The sequence below is a fragment of the Anolis sagrei genome, chromosome Y (assembly GCF_037176765.1).
Source record: "Anolis sagrei isolate rAnoSag1 chromosome Y, rAnoSag1.mat, whole genome shotgun sequence".
Lineage (NCBI taxonomy): Eukaryota > Metazoa > Chordata > Lepidosauria > Squamata > Dactyloidae > Anolis > Anolis sagrei.
In genome coordinates this window covers 54,013,309-54,029,264 of record NC_090035.1, presented here as the reverse complement: position 1 = coordinate 54,029,264, position 15,956 = coordinate 54,013,309, and the positions used below count along the sequence as shown (strand labels likewise).

Below are 15,956 nucleotides of genomic sequence, written 5' to 3'. Positions count from 1 at the left end.
GAATATATTGGCTATTTTATTTATTTTACAAATTCAACCTGTGAATTGTAAAAAAAAGGCACATAAAGGAGGAGACACTAAGAATCAGGAAGTTTATTTATTTTGCATAAGCTACAGACCAATCTCCCTGTTGTGCCACCTCTACAAAGTTTTGGAGAGACTTATTTTGCATAGAATGCCGGAAAAAATAGACCCATGTCTGATCCCACAGCAAGCTGGTTCAGAAAAGGCAAAAGCTGCACATTGCAAGTGTTGAACCTGACTCAGCACATAGAAGATGGCTTTGAAAGGCAGCAGATCACAGGAGCTGTCTTCATAGACCTATCAGCGGCTTATGATACTGTGAACCACCGCCTCCTCCTGAGAAAAAATGTATAATATCACAAAGGACTACCATCTCACACGCCTCATAGGAAACCTGCTACAAAATAGGAGCTTTTTTGTTGAGTTCTAGGGCCAGAGAAACAGATGGCGGAAGAACGGCCTGTCTCAGGGGAGCTTGCTTGCCCCATCCATGTTCAACATCTACAGCCACTGCCAGAAGGAACAGAGAGTTTCATCTATGCTGATGATCGTGCCATTACTGCTCAAACAGGGAGCTTTGAGATGGTAGAACAGAAGTTTTCTGAAGCTCTAAGTGCTCTTACTGCCTATTACAGGGGAAACCAGCTGATCCCCAACCCATCCAAAACACAGACATGAGCCTTTCATCTCAAGAACAGAAAAGCATCCCGAGCTCTGAAGATCACGTGAGAAGGAATCCCACTGGAGCATCCCAAATACCTGGGAGTCATTCTGGACCATGCTCTTACCTACAAGAAGCACTGCCTGAACATCAAGCAAAAACTGGGTGCTAGAAACAATATCATACGAAAGCTTACTGGCACAACCTGGGGATCACAACCAGATACAGTGAAGACATCTGCCCTTGCGCTGTGCTACTTTGCTGCTGAGTATGCATGCCCAGTGTGGAACACATCTCACCATACTAAAACAGTGGATGTGGCTCTTAATAAGACACTAGCTGTGCCCTGCCACGCGTTGCTGTGGCCTATAGTAAAACTTATCAAAGTTGAGGTAGATATCTGGACTATTATGAAAGAGAGGTCCCTACCTATTCCTTCCCCCTTTTCCTCCCCCTTTCTCTACTTTCTTCCTTCTCTACCTCTTTCTTTCTTTCCTTCTTTCACTACTTGGTTTCATCCTTCTCTTTCCTTCATTCCCTCCCCCTTTCTTCCTTTGCCTTTCTTCCCTCCCTGTTTGCTTCCTTCTTTCACTTTTTATTTCCTTTTATTTCACCACCATCATAACAATAACAATAATGCAATGCATTGCCTCTGGGACCTGGCACCTCTCCCATTCCCCCTAAAAGGGTCTCAGAGGAAGAATAATAGCATCATAATAATCATAGAAATAACAACCTTTACCCGCCACGTGTTGCTGTGGCCAATCTTCCCTCTTTCTCTCCTTCTTTCCCTCCCTCCCTCCCTCCCTCCCTCCTTCCTTCCTTCCTTCCTTCCTTCCCATCTTTCCTTCTCCTCTTCTTTCTCTATCTCTTTCCTTCCTTCCCCCTTTTTCTTTCTCTTCTGCTGTCTCGCTTTTCTTTCCTTCCATCTTTCCTTTTCTTTCCTTTTCTTCTTCCTCTAACTTTCCTTCCTTCCCCCTTTTTCTTTACCTCCCTTTCTCTTTCTTCCTTCTTTCCTTCCTTCCTGTCTTTCCTAGATTTTGACAGGGCCGGAAGGGGCGGGGGTGGGGTTTGGAAGTGGCCTGAAGTAAAAGGAGGTAAGATTGGGGTGGGGGAGTGATGGAGCGTGGGGTTGCGTGTGTGTGTGCGGCGACGGGGGGAGTGATGGAGCCTGGGGTTGCGTGTGTGTGCAGCGGCGGGGGGAGTGGGGTTGCGCGTGTGTGTGCGGCGGCGGGGGGAGTGGGGTTGCGTGTGTGTGTGCGGCGGCGGGGGGAGTGATGGAGCGTGGGGTTGCGTGTGTGTTTGTGGCAGGATGTGTGTGTGTGTGGGAAGCGGCGCGGCGGGGCTTGGAGTGGGCATGGTTTCCGCAGAGGGAACGTTGGCCGGAAGGCCATGTGCGCGCGCGATGGAACTTGCGGCTGGGCGCCAATGCGCATGCTCAGTTATTTTGCCGTTTTGTGAGTGTGTTGTGTTGTTTTTCATTTTGAGTAGATATGTTTGTACCTTGTGGGTTGTGTTATGGGCATGGGAATTTTGGTTAAGTTTCGTTGGGGGTTTTTTTGAGTTTTGTTCTTTTGCCATTTTGTGAGTGTGTTGCTGTGTTGTTTTTCATTTTCAGTAGATATGTTTGTACCTTGTGGGTTGTGTTATGGGCACGGGGATTTTAGTTAAGTTTCGTTGGGGGATTTTTGAGTTTTGTTGTTTTGCCGTTTTGTGAGTGTGTTGTTGTGTTGTTTTTCATTTTGAGTAGATATGTTTGTACCTTGTGGGTTGTGTTATGGGCACGGGGATTTTGGTTAAGTTTCGTTGGGGGATTTTTGAGTTTTGTTGTTTTGCCATTTTGTGAGTGTGTTGTTGTGGTGTTTTTCATTTTCAGTAGATATGTTTGTACCTTGTGGGTTGTGTTATGGGCACGGGGATTTTAGTTAAGTTTCATTGGGGGATTTTTGAGTTTTGTTGTTTTGCCGTTTTGTGAGTGTGTTGTTGTGTTGTTTTTCATTTTGAGTAGATATGTTTCTACCTTGTGGGTTGTGTTATGGGCACGGGGATTTTGGTTAAGTTTCGTTGGGGGATTTTTGAGTTTTGTTGTTTTGCTGTTTTGTGAGTGTGCTGTTGTGTTGTTTTTCATTTTGAGTAGATATGTTTGTACCTTGTGGGTTGTGTTATGGGCATGGGAATTTTGGTTAAGTTTCGTTGGGGGGTTTTTGAGTTTTGTTTCCTCGTTGGATGCCCCTAACAAATTTATATATATAGATGCTGCATTATCACAGGGTGTCTGCGCCCTACACTACTGGAGAAATTACACTGCTTAGCGGGTATTGCACCATCTGACATCCGCCGGGAAGTAGCAGCCAATAGTGAAAGGACCAAGGCAGAGACATCTCCAGCTCATCCCCTGTTTGGGTATCAGCCAGCACATCGACTTAAATCTAGAAATAGTTTTCTAAGATCTACAGAGGCACTCGCTGGAACACCTCAGCAAGCTAGAGTCCAAAAGCGGCAGGCTAAAACCCAGAACCTCAACCAATGACTGATACCAAATGAGAGACTCCCCCCGGGCACACAGAGGACTGGGCAACTTGGAAGGTGCTGAACAGACTGCGCTCTGGCACCACGAGATGCAGAGCCAACCTTCAGAAATGGGGCTACAAAGTGGAATCCTCGATATGCGAGTGTGGAAAGGAGCAAACCACTGACCACCTGCTGCAATGCAACCTGAACCCTGCCACATGCACAATGGAGGACCTTCTTGCAGCAACACCGGGAGCACTCCAAGTGGCCAGATACTGGTCAAAAGACATTTAATCAAATACCAAACTCACAAATTTTGTATTTTGTCTGTTTGTTTGCTTTGTTCTGTTAGAAATGTAATATAATTTGACTGATTGTCCTGACACGACAAAAAAATCAGCTCTCTCGCTGCAGCTATGTTGTAATTACATAGAATTTTTCTGTGCATCCTTCACCAGAGATCTCATGTCTGAACTAATCAGAAACTCTGGTTGTTTACCTGTAACCATGGTTCTTCGAGTGGTCCTCTGTGGAATCCACACATGTGGTACTCTGGTGCCTGTGTGCAGCAGGTCCGGTAGTAAATAAATAACTTGAGTAAGGCCCCGCCCGTCTACTCCTGGCCACATGCCCATTGCTAGTTCCCTGCCGTAGAAGTGGCAGAGAAGCAAGGCGTGAGCGATGTGGGGAGGACTGGCGGGGATGTGTGGATTCCACAGAGGACCACTCGAAGAACCATGGTTACAGGTAAGCAACCATAGTTTCATTCTTGTGGACTCTGTGGAACACACACATGTGGTAGATTAAAAAAGCCACCTACCTCGGATGGTGGGTGTTATACCAGAGTTGAGAAGAGGACTGCTCTCCCGAATGCTGCCTGGTGCTTCGACAGAAGGTTGATCTTGTAGTGCTGGACGAACGTCAGCAGCAAGGCCCACGTGGCTGCTTTGCAGACATCGGCAAGTGGGACGCCCCGGGCGAAGGCCATGGAAGTTGCAACGGCCCAGGTGGAGTGAGCCTTAAGGTCCGCTGGAGGGTCCTTGCCCGGTAGGCGGTAGGCAAGGTGGATGGCCAAGACAACCCACACCACCAGGCACTGCAGGGAAACAGGGTTGCCCCTGGTGTCCTGTCTGTATTGGAGAAAAAGGCGGGGAGATTTCCTGAAGGCCTTGGTGCAATTGAGGTAATAGAACACTGCCCTGCGGACATCGAGGAGGTGGAGGGCACACTTGAGAGGGAAGGAGGGGTTCTGGAAGAATGCAGGAAGAACCATGTTCTGAGCTGAGTGAAAGAGCAAGGAGACCTTTGGTAGGAAGGAGATGTCCGTTCGCATGACCACCTTGTCCTTGTGGAACCAAATGTAGGGTTCACCAGCACGGAGGGCGCAAAGCTTGCATGCCTGGCGGGCGGTGGTGATGGTAAGGAGGAATGCCATTTTCCAGGAGAGATGCGGCAGGTCAGAGGAGGACAGCGGCTCTAACGGCGGTTTGGTGAGGGCCGAGAGGATGAGGCGAAGGTCCCATGCGGGGGGAGGGAGAATTCGGGCCGGGAATGTGTTCCTGTAGCCCTGAAGGAACAGCTGTACCAGCGGGTTCTCGAAGGTGGAGGGGAGGTGGTGTCGCTTCTTATATGCTGCCAGGTAGCACTTGAGCGATGCAAAGACAAGGCCACTGTGAGCCTGGTAGGCGAGGAAGTCGATGAGAACAGTAGTGGGGGCCGTGAGAGGTGGGCACTGGTAAAGGCAGCAAAGAGGCCCCACTTGCGGGCATAGGACCGCTGCATAGACTGTCTATGGGCCGCTGCTAGGATGTCCCGTACGGCAGAGGAGAGCTCCACGGTTGGATTCTCCAGGCGGTCAGGTGGAGCCAGTGGAGGTCCGGGTGGCAGACCATCCCGTGGGAGGTGGTCAAGAGGTCCGGTCGATTTGGTAGGGAGTAGTGGCCTCCTGTCATCATGTGGGACAGCAGGGGGAACCATGGTTAGTGGGGCCACAAAGGAGTCACTGCGATGGCATCAGTGTTGTCGTGGTAAAATTTGGAGACTACTCTTGTGAGGAACGGGATGGGTGGAAAGATGTACAGCCGGGATCCCATCCAGCAAAAGAGGAAGGCGTCGCCAAAACAGCCGGATTGCGCTGGTGTTGCCCCCCCACGCGCAGAAAAGGGTGCACTTCGTGTTGTACGTTGTGGCGAACAGGTCTATCATTTGGACTCCCCAGAGGTGAAAGGAGCTCGCAACCTCCGGGTGGAGAGACCATTTGTGCCCGGTGGAGGAGGATCTGCTCAGAAGGTCCGCCCGATCATTGGAGTGCCCCGGGACATGGACGGCCATGAGGCAAATGTCGTTGGTGATGCACCACCACCAAATAGAGAGGGTCGTTGGCGATGCACCACCACCAAATAGAGAGGGTGAATGCGAGGAGGGAGTGTGAGTGCGTGTCCCCTGATTGTTTAAATACTACATCACTGTGGTGTTGTCCATGCAGACCTGTATGGTGCAGTGGGAGAGGAGGTCTCGAAAGGTCTCCAGGGCTTTGAAGAGGGCGAGCATCTCTAGGCGGTTGATATGGAAGTGTTGCTCGGTTGACGACCAGACGCCAAGAGCGGAGTGGCGGCCAGTGTGTACTTCCCAGCCTGTCAGGGAGGCGTCTGTGGTGAGCATGCAGGAAGGGTCCCGGGGTCGGAAAGGCATGCCGGTGCATGCCGGTCAGAAGGGCATGCTGTCGACCAGTGGAGCCACCACCAGAGGGAGATGCGGACATGCCACGGGAGGACCAAGCTGGTTTTTGAGCTGTCCCGGAGGTGGTCGAAATGACAAAGAAACCAGGACTGGACGCTCAGCCGAACTACCTCCAGGACTCACTTATCTGTAGTGATGGCCAGCCAGGCCAGGAAAAAGAATGCTCGCTGGCCTCCGCCCTTCATGGCGATCAAAACGTAACAGGAAAAAAAGGCTGACAAAAAGAAAGTGGGGTGCAAGGGGACAATCGCCCATTTCCTCAATAAGAAAGACACTGCATGAAGACGTGCGAAGGGTGTGACCGCCGTCACTGAAGACATATGTCCCAGGATGGACTGGATATGCGCCGTGGGGCCAATGGACGGTGGCCAGGGTGAGGGCACGGAGTGCCCTGAAATGGTCATCGGGGAGGAAGGCAGTGTTGCAGGTGGAGTCGAGGACTGCTTAGGTGAACTGTATGTTCTTCACGGGGGTGAGTCGTGACTTGGTGTGGTTGACCACCAGGCCAAGGTCCCACCTTGGAGTTTAAGATCTTCTGGGGAGGCCCTGCTCTCGACCCCGCCTCTATCACAAGTGAGGCTAGCGGGGACGAGGAGCAGGGCCTTCTCGGTGGTGGCCCCTCATCTGTGGAATTCACTCCCCAGGGAGATTAGATCGGCGACTTCCCTCTTGTCATTTAGAAAAAAATTGAAAACTTGGATGTGGGACAAGGCATTTGGACGTTCTGGCAGCTAGAGGAAGGACTTTGATGATGGACAGGAATTGACTGAACGGAATGGATTTATGGAACTCTGAACACTGAGCATGAGATTGATTGTGTTATGTACTGATGATTTTAACCTGTTAATTGTTTAATTGCTGTTTTGTATGTATGTATATTTGACATAGGCATCGAATTGTGCCTTCTTTGTAAGCCACCCAGAGTCCCCCCTCGGGGGTGAGAAGGGCGGGGTAGAAGTAATCAAAATGATAAATAAATAAATAAATAAATAAAAGTGACGGTGAAGTATATATCATCAAGGAGAGACTGGCGGAAGTGGGCCAGGAGACGCCAATCATCAATGTAGGGAATTACGGTAACCCTGTTAGTGCGGAGGAAGGCTGACACTGCAGCCATGAACTTAGTGAAGACCCTGGGTGCTGTCAATATCCCAAAGGGGAGGACCCGATAGAAGAAAGCTTGGCTCCCCACCATGAAAGAGCAGAACCTGTGGTGAGGGCAGGAAATAGCAATGTGAAAATATGCATCGCAGAGATCGATAGTGGCGAACCACGCATCAACGGGAATAAGGGAAAGGATGGTGGGTAATGTGACCATCTGGAAGGTGAGGGTGTAAACATAAGAGTTAAGGTTATGCAGGTCAAGGATGACTCAGTGGCCTCCATCCTTCTTGGTGACCAAAAATAACGGGGAAAAAGGCTAAAAAAAAGAAATTGGAGTGCAAGGGGACAATCGCCCCTTTCCTCAATAAGGAACACACCTCTTCCCATAACACCTGGGAGGGATAGGTAGACTTAACATGTCCTGTAGGCGGGAGAGAAACAAAATCAATGGGGTAGCCCCGCCGAACTACGTCCAGGACCCACTTATCCGTGGTGATGGCCTGCCAGGCCAGGAAAAAGGACGCTAAGCATGACCTAAACCAAAAATGTACCCCAGGCACCAGCTGGTGCTGTTCCAGAGAATTGAAATCAAACAAAATTAGGGAGGGAGGCGTCTGCCGCACGGGGTGGAGAGGGTCCAAAATGAAACACAGAAGGGCAAGGTAGAGGGGGGTGGTGGTGTTAAATGCGTTGCCTGCATCGTTCCTGAAAGCGGGGTTTGCCCTGCTGGGAAGGGCGAGATGGTCGTTGTTGTCTGGGGGCCTGGGTGAGAGGCACCAGGGGGAAAGGCCTGTTTCCCGAGGAATAGGGCCTACGGTTGTAGGCGGGAGAGGGCATCCACCAACCTGAGGGGCGGGGGGCCCTCTGCAAGGTATAGCCGAATTCGTGGGCAGCCTGTCTGACCTCCTGAGTTTCCTTCAGCTGAGAGTTAGTGTCTGGATTGAAGAGACTGGCATCATGAACGGCCAAGTTCTCTGCCAGCGCCCTGCCCTCCTACGAGAGCGTGGAGGAATGTAGCCAGTTATGGCGTCTGATGGCTGTAGAGGTAGCAAAGAGGCGGCTGGCGGAGTCTGCCGCATGCTTGTCCATGTCCTTCTGTGCTCTGGACAGCGTGAGAGCCTCGTAGACGATGGCTTCTGCCAATGGGCATCTGGCAAATAGGGTATGTACGCGGTCATCAGCTTCCACAAGTAGGTCTGGTACGCCACGAAGTAAGCTTCGTAATACGTGAGACGGGTGACGATGGCTGCGCTAGTATGGACCTTCTTGCCCATGGAGTCCAGTTTCCTGCATTCCTTGTCAGAGGGAGTACTGTGAGGCTTGAAGTGTTTACCAGGCGTCATGTCGGCGACGACCGTATTGGGTTTGGGAGGCCGGGTGACCCAGGGGGTGGTGGAAAAGTCAATCTTGTAGAGAAGATCATTCCTCCGTGAGACTGGATTAATGGAGGGAGGCAGGGCGTCAGGAGTCCTCGTAAGCTGGAGGAGATAAGGAATTCTAGGGAGGACCGCTGATGGCAGAGGTGCCTGTTGCTGCTCATCTGAAGGGAAGAGGAAGTCGTCCACTGGTTGGCTTGGGGCGGTCACTGGAACCTGAAGTGCCGTAGAGAGCCAAATGAGGAGAGCGGCGAGGTTGGCTGCATCCGGCGCTGGTGGTGACTGTGCAGTTGCTGCAGGGTCCAGCTGGAGGGAGGAGTGGGGGCAAGAGCAAGAGGCAAGATCCATATGGGGAGGCTCCTTGGTGTAGCCATCAATGGGGGCCTGGTAGGAGGAAGCATGGGTGAAGGAGTAGGCGGGCTAGGCGTTCGGCGCGGCTGCTGAGCCAGCGTGGTCGGGTCTGGGGAGGCCTGTGCGTTGACCCTGCCTCCCTCTTCTTCTTTTTAGGTTTGGAGGAGGTCGGCTGCATCGGCACGCAGCTGTTTGGAGGCGGTGGAGGGCAGGTGCGTGGATGACAGCGTCCGGTTGGTGGCCAGGAGTAGAGTGGCGGGGCCTTACTCAAGTTATTTATTTACAATTACTTCCGGACCTGCTGCACACAGGCACCAGAGTACCACATGTGTACATTCCACAGAGTCCACAAGAATGAACCACTGTCAAAGGCTGAAGATAAAAAAATCCCACAATCTAGATATCTATGATCAGTCCATAAATTAACTACACTAGTCAGGTGTACACTAGTCATGAGAGCTCAGGGAGCAACACGGAGTACAGTTTACTTAAAACACCCCATGTTAAAAAAAACTCCCAAGACATTAAATGGATAATCTTGTACATATTTAAAAATTCTTTCTTATTTGTTTTAAAATTAAGCTTATGCACCCTAAATTTCATACACGTCTATTATGACAATAACATACCTTTAAAACCAGCAAGCAGTTTATTTAAACATTATCAACTAATTCACTTTTTTAAAAATCAGAAACCAAGATGCTTTACATTTGCTATCCATTAGTATACTTGCTAGAGTGAGAATAAGAATGAAACACACACACACACACAAATCTCAGGCAGACATTACTAGTCTCGATCCCATTTCTTCCATCATGACCTCATCATGACCTCAAAGTGGAGATCAGAAGCCTCTGCTTTCATTTTATTTGTTTATTTATTTAAAACATTTATACCCCGTCCTTCTCGACCTCTGTAGAGGGACTCAGAATGGCTTCCAAACAGGCAATAATTTGACGTCAAACATAATATAAAACATATAATTAATACATCCACAAAATTAAAATAATTCTAAATATATATTAAGAACCTGCTCGCCAGATTAAAATCACCAGAATTAAAATCGTCATCCAACACAATCCAAGTCCAGTCCAATAAATCTTGTCTTTTCTAGTAAAAAAACTATTCTGTGAACACCTGATCCCATAGCCAGGATTTAAGTTTATTCCGGAAGGTCAGGAAGGAGGGGGCAGATCTAACCTCATTGGGGAGGGAATTCCACAGCTGAGGGGCCACCACGGTGAAGGCCCCGTAACTCATCCTTAGTGTGACAGTGATGGCAATGGGACTGAGAGCAGGGCCTCAGATGATCTTAAGGTCCTAGACGGTTCGTAGGGGGAGATATGTTTGGATAGGTAAACTAGGCAGAACCATTTAGGCTTATAGGTGAGCACCAGCACTTTAGATCAATCACAACTATGTGTCTGCATTGCATACTGTGGACAGTGTCTTAAAAGCTTGTGCTAGAAATTTATTCTGTCTAGTTAAGACTTGAAGGTACTACTTAATCCCTTTTCATGCAAAAGCAGATTAAAACAGCTACCTCTTTGAACAGTTTAGAGTGTTACTCAAACTATCAACTGCAATTATTGTTAAACAGTATTCCAAAGTTGCTGAAGTTGGTCAATGAGGAGGGATTCTGGGTACTGCAGTTCAACAATGTTGGGGTGTGTGTGTGTAAACATTTTCTAGTTCTTATCTCCTAGCAGAGGCACAAGACATGCTTGTTGCTTTTATGTTTCAGCAGCAACCAGATTATTTCCCTCACCTTGAGGCCCATATTGGCCCCCCTGAGGTCCATAGCTGCTCATGGAATTTTGCTGGTAAGGTCCCATTCCAGTATGCATTTGTCCTCCAGAAGACTGGCGGGGAGATAAGGCAGACCCAGGCTGAGAGTTATACTGAGGCATCTGTGGATTCCTCTGTATATAACCTAAAGAAATAATAAATGTAAAATGATATACTACAAAGCCATGCAAAACATACATATATACAAGCACTAGAACATTAACAAATTACATTTCTTGTTAAAGCATATCAGCAGATTTTAAAGTTACCAGTATACAGGCAGCCCCTAAGTTATGAACAAGGTAGTTCTGTAGGTTCGTTCTTAAACCGAAAATGTATGTAAGTTGGAACAGGTACATTTTCAGTGTAATTCCAGAGACAAACATAAAAGCTTTGGCTAGCATAGGGAAGGGTTAACATCCCCGTGGTGTTTGTTTTCCTTGTGACCATTGGGTTTTGAAATATTGGGTTTGTTATGAAAACAAGGATTGGTGATAAAACTTCCATGGAGACACTTTTTTCCCATGAGATCTCTTTCAGGAGTGAATTTCCCTTTCTAGGGGGAGATTTCTCTCACTTCCTGTTATCTCAGTTCCATTCTTAACTATGAGTCGTTTTTATGTCAGATGTTTGTAACTCAGGAACTGCCTATACACCAAGGCTGGTGATGGAAAGAGACACAGAGGATACTAGATAATTTTGCCAAACGTTACTCTCTGTCCAACTTCAGAGAGAAAACAATACTCACTGGTTTCTAGTTCAAGAAACTGGTTGAAATTCATCTGTATATCTCTACCCATAAAAGTATTCTTTTGTGAAAACAAAATATTTCATTCAAGATCTAGAATGAGTATTTCAAAGATAACCAACAGCTAACTGAACTAAGTGTTCATTCCCAAACTGCAATATTCCCACTGAATGTTTCAACAAATATGTTTTAAGGTTTATATATATAAAAAACAAATTATACCAATGGTAAATTGCACACTCACCTCTATCTGGGGCTATGGTTGACTGATTCATGGAGGTATGCAAGATGCTGTCTGACTGGCCACTTGGTGGTCGAGGTGGCATCTGGTTGCCTGTGCAACAAAGAGAAAACGACTTCTTCGTAAGTACATTTTCAAATAATTTAAACTCCATGTGGCATACTAAGACTGTACCCTACTGGATATAGATACAGGCTCCTTCACCTTTAACTATACAGTCAACCCTCCATATGAGATTCTGCATCCACCAATTCAACCCTCCATGGCTTGAAAATATTTTAAAAATACAAGAAGTCAACCTTGGTTTAGTCATTTTATATGGATAAGAGCCATCATCATCATAGGGGATCTATTGTGGCTGAGTATGACTGTCTGGAATAGAATAGGAATAGAATAGAATAGAATAGAATAGAATAGAATAGAATAGAATAGAATGATAGTGCTCACTATGGCACTGTGATTTGAACAACTATGGATTTTAATATGCATTGGGTTCTTGGAACCAAACCCTACCAAATACTAAGGGCACATTGTACTTATAAATCCATCCTTGTTTAACTGATCCATACACATAATAAGTCTGACAAAGAAAGAATCCGAACCCATATCTCTTATTCTTATTTACTGTTGTCTTATTTATTACATTTAGAATGTGTCTTTTCTCCATGAAGTGCTCCCTCCCTACTTTTTTATCCTACAGATGCACATGAGGTAGGTTTGGTCTCACAAATACTGACTGGCTAAACAGTGAAGTCTGGATCTCTTCACTTTTTGGCTGACACTCTAACCAGGGAGTGAGGAAAGTGCAATTCCTGGAATACATATAATTCTCCCCGGGGGATTTCTCAGCATGCCTCCCAAAATGCCTTCTTCTTCCTTGTTAAGGGGAATGGAAGTCATTTCTGCCGCATCCCTTCCCTTCCAATTGTTTTAGGTGCTGAAGAAGACTCTTTTAAACAGGAAGTGAAATGGAACTTGGCTCCATGATTTAGAAAAGGCTTGTCTCTGACTTTCAAATTATGAATCTTTAACTCTGAACTGAATTTTTATTGGTTTTATATGTTCTTTTGAACTGCGGTTATGTTGCCTAGCTGGCTTATGTGTTTCTAACTCATGCTATGTGGGATATTTAAACCTGCTGTTGTTATTTTATTTTTTATATCTGGGAAGGGTGTAATTGTGGCTCCATTTTTTAAAAAACCCTGTTCCTTTGTATTATTTTAATTGGGTTTTTTAAACTTTGTTTTCTTGGCACTGTAAGTAAATAAATTAATAAGAAATCATTACATAATTCTAGTTTCATTTTATCCAGTGGTTTTTACTGGCTCCCTTGAAATAAGCGGCCATGTTTAAAGACAGACGGGCATTCAAGGAAAAATAAACTACTGTTTCCAGAATTTAGCCAGCCGGAAGGCCACTGGCCATGCTAGCTTGGGGGATCCTGGAACTGCTATTCCAAGCTCTGTGTCATGCACACAAAATGTTTTACCTGGTACTGCAGCAGGAGAAAGTGGGCCAGAGCGTGACTGAGCAACACTTGCAGGAGAGCCAACTGGTGATGGGGAAGGTCCTCTGATGCCTGGCAAGTGAGGAGAGGTATGTGGAGAGAAAGGAGACTGAGCTGGATTGCTCTGCTCTCCCTGACTGCTGGAAATCCCTGATGTGCTTACGCCAGGACTCAGTGCTCCTTCTGTGCCCATAGGCAGGTCATCTATTGAACCAGAGAGATCCTATGGAGAGACAAAGGAAAACAGGCAAGGATGTCAGTACAGGAAATAAGAGACTGGGGTGGCTAACATATACCATATACTGGCTGCAAAACATATGGGATTCTTCTTCAAGATTACTTTGCTTTCAATTAGGCAGGATACAATATAGCTTTAGCTGAAAGTCACCGATAGATTTTGTTCTAGGCAACCTTTGAGGAATTGCAGAGCCCAAGATGTCATCTATGAAATGCTGCGTAAGTATTCTTTTGAGTGGTACTCTTGTGAATGCACACATATGGAGTTACTGCATCTGCACAGGGTCTATCACAATGGTTCTGAACCTGTGGGTCCCCAGGTATTTTGGCCTACAACTCCCAGAAAACCCAGTCAGTTTAGCAGTTGTTAAGATTTCTGAATCTTTCAAATTTTTGGCAGTAAACAAATCTACTCCTCCCAGTGCATAAAAGGGAGCCCTGGCCGCACGCTCCCCAGTTCCTTCACCACAGAGACAGTGAGAAAGGGGGAGGTTTGTATAGAGGGGAGGTACGGGCAGGTTTGTGTGGATTCACAGAGTACCACTCAAAGAAACATGCTCTCCGTGTGGTAGAATAACAATACAGTGCATGAGGTACACAGTGAAGAAAACACATGATCTGAAGAAGGGTTGTGGCCCTTTCTTGAGGTAATATGCCATGGCATTTAACAAAGGACAAACCTCAACAGGATACACTGTATCTCAGGCAGAGAAATACATGAGCAATGTTCTATGAAATGGCGAATAACCTTATTCAGCAGGAAAAAATAGACAGGAACGTCATCAGATAGCAAGAAAAAAAATCATCAATAAGCAATCAACATCATAATTGAGGTGAAATACTATTGAAACAATAAAACATTTGTTGAACTTGATAAGAAGAGTCAGTGTTTTATTGTGGGTCATTGTCCCTGGAGTTCTTTGGTCAGGCAAGACATGAAGAAAGGATAGACCTCCTGAAGGAAGTGTCCGGTAGGATCTAGAGTCAAGTCTATAACGGGAGACAAAAGTCCTGGGGTTGGCCCAAATGGCCGCTTTGCAAATGGCATCTAGTGGGATGCCCTTGAAAAAGGCTGTGGATACTGCCAGGCTCCTTGTAGCTCTTGGGCGGACTGGGGGGGGGGGGGGAGGCCGGTATTAAGCAAGCTGATAGCACAGCTCAGCAATCCAGTGGGACAAACACTTAGAGGAGACAGGCTTGCCCAGTTTTCGGCAGCATATGAGACAAAGAGTCTCACGGACTTTCTAGTGGGCAGAGTTCTGTCCCTGTAGAAAAGCAGCGCCTTCCTGACATCCAGGAGGTGTAGACGCTTCTCCAGAGGTGAAGTGGGGTTTTGGAAAAAAGCTGGATGTATGATGTCCTGGTTGACAAAAAAGGCAGAGACCACCTTCGAGAGGAAGGTGGTGTCAGTACAGAGGACAGCTTGATCGTAATAGAAGAACAAGTATGGCTCATCTATCCAGAGCGCTGCCAGCTCCAAAGGACAACAGGTGGAGGTGATGGCAACCAAGAAGGCCACCTTCCATGAAAGGAGGTGGAGGTCTCCAGCACAAATGGTTTGAAGGGTGGACTGGTGAGCTGCAACAATACAAGCTTGAGGCCCCAGCCCGGGGTAGATGGGTGGACAAGCAGATGCAGGTTTGTGTATCCTTTTAAGAAAGTCTTAATAAGGTGGTTCACAAACCAGGATGGGTGGCCCTATTGCATCAACCAGAAAATCGCTGCAAAGTAGGATTTTATAAAGGCGAGGATGAGGTTCTGCTCCATCAAGGTAAGTAAGAAGTACATGATGTTCAATACCAATTGGAGCGTCAGATGGTCTGCTCAGGATCAAAGGGAGGCTTGAAACCAGGGTAACTTCTAGGTGTAGGCCTTTCTCGTCGACTGTTTGTGTGCCACCTGTAGGATCGACCAGAGGGTGGGTTGGAGGTGGCTTATCCTGTAATCCTCCATGAAGTGAGGTGGAGACTGGACATCTGGATGGAGGATCATCCCTCATTCTCTGGTCAGGAGGTGAAGCAATGGTGGTAGGGCACAGTGTCTGCCTTGAGAAATCTTGAGCTGGGCACCACAGCTGTCTGAGCCAGGCTGGAGCTATTACGACATAATTTGTGCTGGATGTATGTATCTTCTCTATGATCCTGAGGATCGGTGGGATGGGTGGGAAGAAATAGAGGTATACTATTGACCAGTTCAGCAAGAAGGCATCTCCAAGGCATCCTCAGGACGCATTGGGAGGTAGGCATGCTCTGTACTGGGCAAGGTGGGCATTCTCTGGAGAAGTGAACGGGTCTACTTCTGGCCACCCCCATTCATTGAAGATGCCATGGAGTTTCGCAGAATCGAGCATCCACTAGTGGGATGCCATTTTTATTCTGCTGATGGTGTCAATGAGGCCGTTTTACTCTCCTTGCAGGTGGAGCATTGTCATGTTCACCAAGTGGTTGATGTACCATTGCCACAGTCAGAGGGAAAGTTGCAGGAGCTTTCTCGAACCTGTGCAGCCCTGTTTGTTTGTGTAACACATTGACACCATGTTGTCTGCGAGGATCTGAAAGTCTTGTGGCAGATGAGGCATGTGAATGCTTAGAGAACTTTGAAAACCGCCAGGAGTTCTAATTAGTTTATGTAGTGGGCCACCTTGTTTCTGGAACAGAGATCCTGGATGG

At 47.3% G+C, this 15,956-nt stretch overlaps 1 protein-coding gene across 2 annotated transcripts in view; it reads right to left on the bottom strand.

Moving 5' to 3' along the window:
• The window catches only part of LOC137095073 (AT-rich interactive domain-containing protein 1A-like), a 238,101-nt gene that overhangs the window by 97,757 nt on the left and 124,388 nt on the right, over positions 1-15,956 (bottom strand). For both annotated transcript variants that reach the window (XM_067461282.1, XM_067461283.1), the window contains exons 5-7: positions 13,033-13,273; positions 11,547-11,636; positions 10,535-10,699 (exon numbers count right to left, since the gene is read on the bottom strand). In XM_067461282.1, coding sequence (XP_067317383.1) covers positions 10,535-10,699; positions 11,547-11,636; positions 13,033-13,273 — 496 coding nt within the window. The remainder of the gene's footprint in view (positions 1-10,534; positions 10,700-11,546; positions 11,637-13,032; positions 13,274-15,956) is intronic.